The sequence below is a fragment of the Perca flavescens genome, chromosome 9 (assembly GCF_004354835.1).
Source record: "Perca flavescens isolate YP-PL-M2 chromosome 9, PFLA_1.0, whole genome shotgun sequence".
Lineage (NCBI taxonomy): Eukaryota > Metazoa > Chordata > Actinopteri > Perciformes > Percidae > Perca > Perca flavescens.
The window spans coordinates 36,654,567-36,668,542 of record NC_041339.1 but is presented as its reverse complement, the minus strand read 5'-3'; the positions used below and the strand labels follow the sequence as shown (position 1 = coordinate 36,668,542).

Genomic DNA, 13,976 nt, shown 5'->3' with positions numbered 1-13,976 from the left:
TTTTCTTGAATTATTACGACTTTTTTCTTGAATTATTACGACTTTTTTTTTTCCTGAATTATTATGACTTTTTTCCTGAATTATCACAACTTATTTTCCTGAATTATTATGACTTTTTTTTCTTGAATTATTACGACTTTATTTCCTGAATTATCACGACTTTTTTCCTGAATTATCACAACTCATTTTCCTGAATTATTATGACTTTTTTTCATGAATTATTCGACTTTTTTCCTGAATTATTACGACTTTATTTCCTGAATTATCGCGACTTTTTTTTTTTCCTGAATTATCACAACTTATTTTCCTGAATTATCACAACTTATTTTCCTGAATTATTAAGACTTTTTTTCATGAATTATTAAGACTTTTTATTTCTTGAATTATTCTGGCTTTTTTCTTGAATTATTATGACTTTTTTTCCTGAATTATCACAACTTATTTTCCTGAATTATTATGACTTTTTTTCTTGAATTATTACGACTTTATTTCCTGAATTATCACGACTTTTTTTCCTGAATTATCACAACTCATTTTCCTGAATTATTATGACTTTTTTTCATGAATTATTACGACTTTTTTCCTGAATTATTACGACTTTATTTCCTGAATTATCGCGACTTTTTTTCCTGAATTATCACAACTTATTTTCCTGAATTATCACAACTTATTTTCCTGAATTATTAAGACTTTTTTTCATGAATTATTAAGACTTTTTATTTCTTGAATTATTCTGGCTTTTTTTCTTGAATTATTACGACTTTTTTTTCTTGAATTATTCGACTTTTTCCTGAATTATTACGACTTTATTTCCTGAATTATCGCGACTTTTTTTTTCCTGAATTATCACAATTTATTTTCCTGAATTATCACAAATTATTTTCCTGAGTTATTAAGACTTTTTTTTTCATGAATTATTAAGACTTTTTTTTTCTTGAATTATTCTGGCTTTTTCTTGAATTATTCGACTTTTTCTTGAATTTTTCGACTTTTTTCCTTAATTTTTACGGCTTTTTCTTGAATTATTACGACTTTATTTCCTGAATTATCACGACTTTTTTTCCTGAATTATCACAACTTATTTTCCTGAATTATTATGACTTTTTTTCATGAATTATTACGACTTTTTTTCCTGAATTATTACGACTTTATTTCCGTAATTATCGCGACTTTTTTTCCTGAATTATCACAATTTATTTTCCTGAATTATCACAACTTATTTTCCTGAATTATTAAGACTTTTTCATGAATTATTAAGACTTTTTTTCATGAATTATTACTTTTTTTTCTTGAATTATTCTGGCTTTTTTCTTGAATTATTACGACTTTTTTTCTTGAATTATTACGACTTTATTTCCTGAATTATCACGACTTTTTTTCCTGAATTATCACAACTTATTTTCCTGAATTATTATGACTTTTTTTCATGAATTATTACGACTTTTTTTCCTGAATTATTACGACTTTATTTCCGTAATTATCGCGACTTTTTTTCCTGAATTATCACAATTTATTTTCCTGAATTATCACAACTTATTTTCCTGAATTATTAAGACTTTTTTTCATGAATTATTAAGACTTTTTTTCATGAATTATTAAGACTTTTTTTCTTGAATTATTCTGGCTTTTTTCTTGAATTATTACGACTTTTTTCTTGAATTTTTACGACTTTTTTTCCTTAATTTTTTCGGCTTTTTTTCTTGAATTATTACGACTTTATTTCCTGAATTATCGCGACTTTTTTTCCTAAATTATTAAGACTTTTTTTCATGAATTATTAAGACTTTTTTTCTTGAATTATTCTGGCTTTTTTCTTGAATTATTACAACTTTTTTTCCTGAATTATTACGGCTTTTTTTCTTGAATTATTACGACTTTATTTCCTGAATTATCACAACTTTTTTTCCTGAATTATCACAACTTATTTTCCTGAATTATTACGACTTTTTTTCCTTAATTTTTACGGCTTTTTTTCTTGAATTATTACGACTTTTTTCTTGAATTTTTACGACTTTTTTTCCTTAATTATTACGGCTTTTTTTCTTGAATTATTACGACTTTATTTCCTGAATTATCACGACTTTTTTTCCTGAATTATCACAACTTATTTTCCTGAATTATTATGACTTTTTTTCATGAATTAGTACGATTTTTTTTCCTGAATTATTGAAATTTTTTTCCCTGAATTATTCAGACTTTTTTTTTTAAATATCGCGACTCATTTTCTTGAAATTTATCACAACTTTTTGCAACTTTATCAAATGCCCGTGGAATCAGCGTTGGGGAAACAACTTCTCCTCAAAAGTTCTTTAATTGATCCGAGTTGAATCGAACCCTCGAAGTGTGATTTTGGGTGTTTCTTGAATTATTGCGACTTCTTTTCCTAAATTATAACAACTTCTTTTCCTGAAATATCGCGACTTTTTTTCCTGAATTATCACAACTTATTTTCCTGAATTATCACAACTTATTTTCCTGAATTATTAAGACTTTTTTTCATGAATTATTAAGACTTTTTTTCTTGAATTATTCTGGCTTTTTTCTTGAATTATTACAACTTTTTTTCCTGAATTATTACGGCTTTTTTTCTTGAATTATTACGACTTTATTTCCTGAATTATCACGACTTTTTTTCCTGAATTATCACAACTCATTTTCCTGAATTATTATGACTTTTTTTCATGAATTATTACGACTTTATTTCCTGAATTATCGCGACTTTTTTTCCTGAATTATCACAACTTATTTTCCTGAATTATCACAACTTATTTTCCTGAATTATTAAGACTTTTTTTCATGAATTATTAAGACTTTTTATTTCTTGAATTATTCTGGCTTTTTTCTTGAATTATTACGACTTTTTTTCTTGAATTATTACGACTTTTTTTCCTGAATTATTACGACTTTATTTCCTGAATTATCGCGACTTTTTTTCCTGAATTATCACAATTTATTTTCCTGAATTATCACAACTTATTTTCCTGAATTATTAAGACTTTTTTTCATGAATTATTAAGACTTTTTTTCTTGAATTATTCTGGCTTTTTTCTTGAATTATTACGACTTTTTTCTTGAATTTTTACGACTTTTTTTCCTTAATTTTTACGGCTTTTTTTCTTGAATTATTACGACTTTATTTCCTGAATTATCACGACTTTTTTTCCTGAATTATCACAACTTATTTTCCTGAATTATTATGACTTTTTTTTCATGAATTATTCGATTTTTTCCTGAATTATTACGACTTTATTTCCTGAATTATCGCGATTTTTTTTTCCTGAATTATCACAACTTATTTTCCTGAATTATCACAACTTATTTTCCTGAATTATTAAGACTTTTTTTTCATGAATTATTAAGACTTTTTATTTCTTGAATTATTCTGGCTTTTTCTTGAATTATTACGACTTTTTCTTGAATTTTTACAACTTTTTCCTTAATTTTTACGGCTTTTTTTTCTTGAATTATTACGACTTTATTTCCTGAATTATCACAACTTATTTTCCTGAATTATTACGACTTTATTTCCTGAATTATCACGACCTTTTTCCTGAATTATCACAACTTATTTTCCTGAATTATTATGACTTTTTTCATGAATTATTACGACTTTTTTCCTGAATTATTACGACTTTATTTCCGTAATTATCGCGACTTTTTTCCTGAATTATCACAATTTATTTTCCTGAATTATCACAACTTATTTTCCTGAATTATTAAGACTTTTTCATGAATTATTAAGACTTTTTTTTCATGAATTATTAAGACTTTTTCTTGAATTATTCTGGCTTTTTTTTCTTGAATTATTCGACTTTTTTTTCTTGAATTTTTACGACTTTTTTCCTTAATTTTTCGGCTTTTTTTTTCTTGAATTATTACGACTTTTTTCCTGAATTATCGCGACTTTTTTCCTAAATTATTAAGACTTTTTTTCATGAATTATTAAGACTTTTTTCTTGAATTATTCTGGCTTTTTCTTGAATTATTACAACTTTTTTCCTGAATTATTACGACTTTTTTTTTTGAATTATTGACTTTATTTCCTGAATTATCACGACTTTTTTTCCTGAATTATCACAACTCATTTTCCTGAATTATTATGACTTTTTTTCATGAATTATTCGACTTTTTCCTGAATTATTCGACTTTATTTCCTGAATTATCGCGACTTTTTTTCCTGAATTATCACAACTTATTTTCCTGAATTATCACAACTTATTTTCCTGAATTATTAAGACTTTTTCATGAATTATTAAGACTTTTTATTTCTTGAATTATTCTGGCTTTTTCTTGAATTATTACGACTTTTTCTTGAATTTTTACAACTTTTTTCCTTAATTTTTGACTTTTTTTTCTTGAATTATTACGACTTTATTTCCTGAATTATCACAACTTATTTTCCTGAATTATTACGACTTTATTTCCTGAATTATCACGACCTTTTTTCCTGAATTATCACAACTTATTTTTTCCTGAATTATTATGACTTTTTCATGAATTATTCGACTTTTTTTCCTGAATTATTACGACTTTATTTCCGTAATTATCGCGACTTTTTTTCCTGAATTATCACAATTTATTTTCCTGAATTATCACAACTTATTTTCCTGAATTATTAAGACTTTTTTTCATGAATTATTAAGACTTTTTTTTCATGAATTATTAAGACTTTTTTTTCTTGAATTATTCTGGCTTTTTCTTGAATTATTACGACTTTTTTTTCATGAATTATTAAGACTTTTATTTCTTGAATTATTCTGGCTTTTTTCTTGAATTATTACGACTTTTTTTCTTGAATTATTACGACTTTTTTTCCTGAATTATTATGACTTTTTTTCCTGAATTATCACAACTTATTTTCCTGAATTATTATGACTTTTTTTCTTGAATTATTACGACTTTATTTCCTGAATTATCACGACTTTTTTTCCTGAATTATCACAACTCATTTTCCTGAATTATTATGACTTTTTCATGAATTATTACGACTTTTTTTCCTGAATTATTACGACTTTATTTCCTGAATTATCGCGACTTTTTCCTGAATTATCACAACTTATTTTCCTGAATTATCACAACTTATTTTCCTGAATTATTAAGACTTTTTTCATGAATTATTAAGACTTTTTATTTCTTGAATTATTCTGGCTTTTTCTTGAATTATTATGACTTTTTTCCTGAATTATCACAACTTATTTTCCTGAATTATTATGACTTTTTTTCTTGAATTATTACGACTTTATTTCCTGAATTATCACGACTTTTTTTCCTGAATTATCACAACTCATTTTCCTGAATTATTATGACTTTTTTTTCATGAATTATTACGACTTTTTCCTGAATTATTCGACTTTATTTCCTGAATTATCGCGACTTTTTTTCCTGAATTATCACAACTTATTTTCCTGAATTATCACAACTTATTTTCCTGAATTATTAAGACTTTTTTTCATGAATTATTAAGACTTTTTATTTCTTGAATTATTCTGGCTTTTTCTTGAATTATTACGACTTTTTTTCTTGAATTATTACGACTTTTTCCTGAATTATTGACTTTATTTCCTGAATTATCGCGACTTTTTTTCCTGAATTATCACAATTTATTTTCCTGAATTATCACAAATTATTTTCCTGAGTTATTAAGACTTTTTTTCATGAATTATTAAGACTTTTTTTCTTGAATTATTCTGGCTTTTTTCTTGAATTATTACGACTTTTTCTTGAATTTTTTACGACTTTTTTTTCCTTAATTTTTACGGCTTTTTTTTTCTTGAATTATTACGACTTTATTTCCTGAATTATCACGACTTTTTTTCCTGAATTATCACAACTTATTTTCCTGAATTATTATGACTTTTTTCATGAATTATTACGACTTTTTTTCCTGAATTATTACGACTTTATTTCCGTAATTATCGCGACTTTTTTTCCTGAATTATCACAATTTATTTTCCTGAATTATCACAACTTATTTTCCTGAATTATTAAGACTTTTTTTCATGAATTATTAAGACTTTTTTTCATGAATTATTAAGACTTTTTTTCTTGAATTATTCTGGCTTTTTTCTTGAATTATTACGACTTTTTTTCTTGAATTATTACGACTTTATTTCCTGAATTATCACGACTTTTTTTCCTGAATTATCACAACTTATTTTCCTGAATTATTATGACTTTTTTTCATGAATTATTACGACTTTTTTTCCTGAATTATTACGACTTTATTTCCGTAATTATCGCGACTTTTTTTCCTGAATTATCACAATTTATTTTCCTGAATTATCACAACTTATTTTCCTGAATTATTAAGACTTTTTTCATGAATTATTAAGACTTTTTTTTCATGAATTATTAAGACTTTTTCTTGAATTATTCTGGCTTTTTCTTGAATTATTCGACTTTTTCTTGAATTTTTACGACTTTTTCCTTAATTTTTCGGCTTTTTTTCTTGAATTATTACGACTTTATTTCCTGAATTATCGCGACTTTTTTCCTAAATTATTAAGACTTTTTTCATGAATTATTAAGACTTTTTTCTTGAATTATTCTGGCTTTTTCTTGAATTATTACAACTTTTTTCCTGAATTATTACGGCTTTTTTCTTGAATTATTACGACTTTATTTCCTGAATTATCACAACTTTTTTCCTGAATTATCACAACTTATTTTCCTGAATTATTACTTTTTCTTGAATTTTACGACTTTTTTTTTTTTTGAATTTTTTTTCTTGAATTATTCGACTTTTTTCTTGAATTTTCACGACTTTTTTCCTTAATTATTTTCCTGGCTTTTTCTTGAATTATTACGACTTTATTTCCTGAATTATCACGACTTTTTTTTCCTGAATTATCACAACTTATTTTCCTGAATTATTATGACTTTTTTCATGAAATTAGTACGATTTTTTCCTGAATTATTAAAATTTTTTTCCTGAATTATTCAGACTTTTTTTTTAAATATCGACTTTTTTCTTGACATTTATTTTGAAATTTATCACAACTTTTTTTTTCAAATCACAACTTATTTTCCTGAAATCAGACTTTTTTTTCATGAAAACAACTTTTCCTCAAAAGTTCTTTAATTGATGAATTACTTTTCCTGAACCCTCAACTTTTTTTGTGATTTTGGGTTTTCTTGAATTATTGACTTTTTTCCTGAACTTCTTTTTCCTAACTTTTTTCTTGAATTATAACTTTTTCTTTTCCTGAAATATCGCGAATTTTTTTTTCCTGAATTATCACAACTTATTTTCCTGAATTATCACAACTTATTTTCCTGAATTATTAAGACTTTTTTTCATGAATTATTAACTTTTTTTTTCTTGAATTATTCTGGCTTTTTCTTGAATTATTACAACTTTTTTTCCTGAATTATTACGGCTTTTTTTCTTGAATTATTCGACTTTATTTCCTGAATTATCACAACTTTTTTTCCTGAATTATCACAACTCATTTTCCTGAATTATTATGACTTTTTTTTCATGAATTATTCTTGATTTTTTTTTTTCCTGAATTATTCAGACTTTTTTCTTGACTTTTTTTCCTGAATTATCGACTTTTTCCGACTTTTTTCCTGAATTATCACAACTTATTTTCCTGAATTATCACAACTTATTTTCCTGAATTATTAAGACTTTTTTTTCATGAATTATTAAGACTTTTTGAATTTCTTGAATTATTCTGGCTTTTTTCTTGAATTATTCTTGACTTTTTTCTTGAATTATTCGACTTTTTTTAATCTGAATTATTGACTTTTTTTTCCTGAATTATTGCGACTTTTTTCCTGAATTATCACAACTTATTTTTTTATTCAACTTTTTTTCCTGAATTATTAAGACAACTTTTTTCCTGAAATTTTTTTGAAGACTTTTTTTTAAGACTTTTTTCTTGAATTATTACTTTTTTTTTCTTGAATTATTCGACTTTTTTCTTGAATTTTTACGACTTTTTTTCCTGAATTTTTTCTTGAATTTTTAGACTTTTTCTTGACTTTTTTGAATTATCGACTTTATTTCCTGAATTATCACGACTTTTTTCCTGAATTATCACAACTTATTTTCCTGAATTATTATGACTTTTTCATGAATTATTACGATTTTTTCCTTTTTTTCTTTTTTTCTTGAATTATTACGACTTTTTTTCCTGAATTATCACAACTTATTTTCCTGAATTATCACAACTTATTTTCCTGAATTATTAAGACTTTTTTCATGAATTATTAAGACTTTTTTTTTTTTTGAATTTTTTCTGGCTTTTTCTTAATTTTCTGGCTTTTTTTGAATTTTAAGAATTTTTACTTTTTTCCTGAATTATTACGACTTTTTTCTTTTTTACTTTTTCTTGAATTTTTACAACTTTTTTTTTTTTTCCTTAATTACGGCTTTTTTCTTGAATTATCACGACTTTATTTCCTGAATTATCACAACTTATTTTCCTGAATTATTACGACTTTTTTCCTGAATTATCACGACTTTTTTTTCCTGAATTATCACAACTTATTTTCCTGAATTATTATGACTTTTTCATGAATTATTACGACTTTTTTTTTTTTCCTGAATTATTACGACTTTATTTCCTGCGACTGAATTATTACGACTTTTTTCCTGAATTATCACAATTTATTTTCCTGAATTATCACAACTTATTTTCCTGAATTATTAAGACTTTTTTCATGAATTATTAAGACTTTTTTCATGAATTATTAAGACTTTTTTCTTGAATTATTCTGGCTTTTTTTCTTGAATTATTACGACTTTTTTTCATGAATTATTAAGACTTTTTTTATTTCTTGAATTATTCTGGCTTTTTTTTCTTGAATTATTACGACTTTTTTTCTTGAATTATTACGACTTTTTTTCCTGAATTATTATGACTTTTTTCCTGAATTATCACAACTTATTTTCCTGAATTATTATGACTTTTTCTTGAATTATTACGACTTTATTTCCTGAATTATCACGACTTTTTTTTCCTGAATTATCACAACTCATTTTCCTGAATTATTATGACTTTTTTTTTTCATGAATTATTACGACTTTTTTTCCTGAATTATTACGACTTTATTTCCTGAATTATCGCGACTTTTTCCTGAATTATCACAACTTATTTTCCTGAATTATCACAACTTATTTTCCTGAATTATTAAGACTTTTTTTTCATGAATTATTAAGACTTTTATTTCTTGAATTATTCTGGCTTTTTTCTTGAATTATTATGACTTTTTCCTGAATTATCACAACTTATTTTCCTGAATTATTATGACTTTTTTCTTGAATTATTACGACTTTATTTCCTGAATTATCACGACTTTTTTCCTGAATTATCACAACTCATTTTCCTGAATTATTATGACTTTTTTCATGAATTATTACGACTTTTTCCTGAATTATTACGACTTTATTTCCTGAATTATCGCGACTTTTTCCTGAATTATCACAACTTATTTTCCTGAATTATCACAACTTATTTTCCTGAATTATTAAGACTTTTTTTCATGAATTATTAAGACTTTTTATTTCTTGAATTATTCTGGCTTTTTTCTTGAATTATTCGACTTTTTTTCTTGAATTATTACGACTTTTTTTTCCTGAATTATTACGACTTTATTTCCTGAATTATCGCGACTTTTTTCCTGAATTATCACAATTTATTTTCCTGAATTATCACAAATTATTTTCCTGAGTTATTAAGACTTTTTTCATGAATTATTAAGACTTTTTCTTGAATTATTCTGGCTTTTTCTTGAATTATTACGACTTTTTTTTCTTGAATTTTCGACTTTTTTTCCTTAATTTTTTACGGCTTTTTTTCTTGAATTATTACGACTTTATTTCCTGAATTATCACGACTTTTTTCCTGAATTATCACAACTTATTTTCCTGAATTATTATGACTTTTTTTTCATGAATTATTACGACTTTTTTCCTGAATTATTCGACTTTATTTCCGTAATTATCGCGACTTTTTCCTGAATTATCACAATTTATTTTCCTGAATTATCACAACTTATTTTCCTGAATTATTAAGACTTTTTTCATGAATTATTAAGACTTTTTTCATGAATTATTAAGACTTTTTTCTTGAATTATTCTGGCTTTTTCTTGAATTATTACGACTTTTTTTCTTGAATTATTACTTTATTTCCTGAATTATCACGACTTTTTTCCTGAATTATCACAACTTATTTTCCTGAATTATTATGACTTTTTTTTCATGAATTATTACGACTTTTTTCCTGAATTATTTCGACTTTTATTTTCCGTAATTATCGCGACTTTTTCCTGAATTATCACAATTTATTTTCCTGAATTATCACAACTTATTTTCCTGAATTATTAAGACTTTTTTTTCATGAATTATTAAGACTTTTTTTTCATGAATTATTAAGACTTTTTTCTTGAATTATTCTGGCTTTTTTTCTTGAATTATTTGACTTTTTCTTGAATTTTTACGACTTTTTTTCCTTAATTTTTCGGCTTTTTTTCTTGAATTATTACGACTTTATTTCCTGAATTATCGCGACTTTTTCCTAAATTATTAAGACTTTTTCATGAATTATTAAGACTTTTTTTGAATTATTCTGGCTTTTTCTTGAATTATTACAACTTTTTTCCTGAATTATTACGGCTTTTTTCTTGAATTTTTCTTTTATTTCCTGAATTATCACAACTTTTTTCCTGAATTATCACAACTTATTTTCCTGAATTATTACGACTTTTTTTCCTTAATTTTTACGGCTTTTTTTCTTGAATTATTCGACTTTTTTCTTGAAACTTTTTTTTCCTTAATTATTACGGCTTTTTCTTGAATTATTACGACTTTATTTCCTGAATTATCACGACTTTTTTCCTGAATTATCACAACTTATTTTCCTGAATTATTATGACTTTTTTTCATGAATTAGTACGATTTTTTTTTCCTGAATTATTGAAATTTTTTTTCCCTGAATTATTCAGACTTTTTTTTTTTTTTAAATATCGCGACTCATTTTCTTGAAATTTATCACTTTTTTTGCAACTTTATCAAATGCCCGTGGAATCAGCGTTGGAGGAAACAACTTCTCCTCAAAAGTTCTTTAATTGATCCGAGTTCGGTCGAACCCTCGAGTGTGATTTTGGGTGTTTCTTGAATTATTGCGACTTCTTTTCCTAAATTATAACAACTTCTTTTCCTGAAATATCGCGACTTTTTTTCCTGAATTATCACAACTTATTTTCCTGAATTATCACAACTTATTTTCCTGAATTATTAAGAATTTTTTCATGAATTATTAAGACTTTTTTTTCTTGAATTATTCTGGCTTTTTTCTTGAATTATTACAACTTTTTTTCCTGAATTATTACGGCTTTTTTTCTTGAATTATTACGACTTTATTTCCTGAATTATCACGACTTTTTTTCCTGAATTATCACAACTCATTTTCCTGAATTATTATGACTTTTTTTTCATGACTTTTTTTTTATTACGACTTTTTTTTTCCTGAATTTTCCTGAATTATCTTTATTTTCCTGAATTATCACAACTTTTTTTCCTGAATTATCACAACTTTTTTTTCCTGAATTATTAAGACTTTTTATTTCTTGAATTATTTGGCTTTTTCCTGAATTATTCGACTTTTTTCTTGAATTATTTTTTCCTGAATTATCACAATTTATTTTCCTGAATTATCACAACTTATTTTCCTGAATTATTAAGAATTTTTTTCATGAATTATTAAGACTTTTTTTCTTGAATTATTCTGGCTTTTTTCTTGAATTATTCTGGCTTTTTCTTGAATTCTTGACTTTTTTTTGAATTTTTGACTTTTTTCCTTAATTTTTACGGCTTTTTTCTTGAATTATTACGACTTTATTTCCTGAATTATCACGACTTTTTTCCTGAATTATCACAACTTATTTTCCTGAATTATTATGACTTTTTTTTCATGAATTAGTACGATTTTTTTCCTGAATTATTGAAATTTTTTTCCTGAATTATTCAGACTTTTTTTTTTTTTGAAATATCGCGACTCATTTTCTTGAAATTTATCACAACTTTTTTGCAACTTTATCAAATGCCCGTGGAATCAGCGTTGGAGGAAACAACTTCTCCTCAAAAGTTCTTTAATTGATCCGAGTTCGGTCGAACCCTCGAGTGTGATTTTGGGTGTTTCCCTGACGAGCAGATAGACGGTTACTGGCAGTCAGAAGGTGCCATCTTCGTCCTCTTCTTCTTCGATCTGCAGGGCTTCACATCCTGCATGTTAGGAGCACTTTCTCCTCCCGCTGATAGCACGGAGAGTCTTTTAATACAACTTCCTGTCACTTGTCACACGTCTGACAGCAGCAGCAGCAGCAGCTCTATGTGTTGATTTCGGCGTGTTAAAACACATCGTGTCTCAGAGAGTTGAGGCTTAAAACAGAAAGGTGCACCGTGGGACGGACAGATGGGGAAAACAAATGGAAAGAAAACGACAGATGAACGCAAAAAAAGAGGAAAACAGACTAGTCTAGTTTACTGTAAAACATCACTGCGTTTGGGCCCAATTTATCAATATAAAAGTGAATATCGAAATCATAATTTTGGCTACAACAGATGACAGACAGACTATCCCTCTCTCCCTCACTCCCTTTCTCCCTTTCTCCCTTCCTCCCTCTCTCCCTTCATCCCTCTCTCCCTTCATCCCTCTCTCCCTCACTCCCTTTCTCCCTTCCTCCCTCTCTCCCTTCATCCCTCTCTCCCTCCCTCCCTGTCTCTCTCTCTCCTCTCTCCTTCTCTCCCTTCCTCCCTCTAACCCTTCCTCCCTTCATCCCTCTCTCTCTCTAATCCTTTCTCCCTCACTGCGTTTCTCCCTTTCTCCCTTTCTCCCTCACTCACTCTCTCCCTTTCTCCGTTTCTCCCTTTCTCCCTTCATCCCTCTCTCTCTCTCCCTCTCTCCCTTCATCTCTCTCCCTCTCTCCCTCTCTCTCCCTCCCTCTCTCCCTTTCTCCCTTCATCCCTCTCTCTCTCTCTCCCTCTCTCCCTTTCTCCCTTCATCCCTCTCTCCCCTCTCTCTCTCTAATCCTTTCTCCCTTTCTCCCTCTCTCTCTCTCCCTCCCTCTCTCTCCCTCTCTCCCTCTCTCTCCCTCCCTCTCTCCCTTTCTCCCTCTCTCCCTCTCTCTCTCTCATACTTTCTCCCTCACTGCCTTTCTCCCTCTCTCTCTCTCCCTCTCTCCCTTTCTCCCTTCATCCCTCTCTCTCCCTCTCTCCCTCTCTCCTCTCTACCTTCATCCCTCTCTCCCTCTCTCTCTAATCTTTCTCCCTTTCTCCCTCTCTCGCTCTCTCCCTCCCTCTCTCCCTTTCTCCCTTCATCCCTCTCTCTCCCTCTCTCCCTCTCTCTCTCTAATCCTTTCTCCCTCACTGCCTTTCTCCCTCCCTCTCTCTCCCCTCTCCCTCTCTCTCTCCCTCCCTCTCTCCCTTTCTCCCTCTCTCCCTCTCTCTCTCTCATACTTTCTCCCTCACTGCCTTTCTCCCTCTCTCTCTCTCCCTCTCTCTCTCTAATCCTTTCTCCCTTTCTCCCTCTCCCCTCCCTCTCTCTCTCCCTCTCTCCCTCCCTCCCTCCCTCCCTCCCTCCCTCTCTCCCTCCCTCTCTCTCCAGTCAGAGTCGGTGTGGTTGCCGGTTCTGATCCACGGTGCGTTGCCTAACCAGCCTCCTGCTGCGTCCTTCATGACGTCTCTGATCCTGGAGGTGGACCAGTTCATCCTGACGCCGGTTACCACGGCGACGCTGGACGCCACCGACGCCGAGACGCCACGGGAGGAGCTCGTCTTCAACGTGACCGTGCCGCCGGCGGCCGGCTACATCACGCACCTGGACGACCACGCCAAGCCCGTCTCGTCCTTCACCTGGCGAGACCTGCACGGCATGAAGGTGGCCTACCAGCCGCCCAGCAGCAGCCAATCACAGCGCAGCAACTACCAGGTAATAACACACGGACACACAGACACACACACACACAC

The 13,976-nt window shown here is 28.6% G+C and overlaps 1 protein-coding gene across 4 annotated transcripts in view; it reads left to right on the top strand.

The window, feature by feature from the left end:
* The window catches only part of frem1b (Fras1 related extracellular matrix 1b), a 153,288-nt gene that overhangs the window by 29,833 nt on the left and 109,479 nt on the right, over window positions 1–13,976 (top strand). For all 4 annotated transcript variants that reach the window (XM_028588545.1, XM_028588544.1, XM_028588542.1 and 1 more), the window contains one exon: window positions 13,615–13,938. In XM_028588545.1, the coding sequence (XP_028444346.1) occupies window positions 13,615–13,938 (324 nt within the window). The remainder of the gene's footprint in view (window positions 1–13,614; window positions 13,939–13,976) is intronic.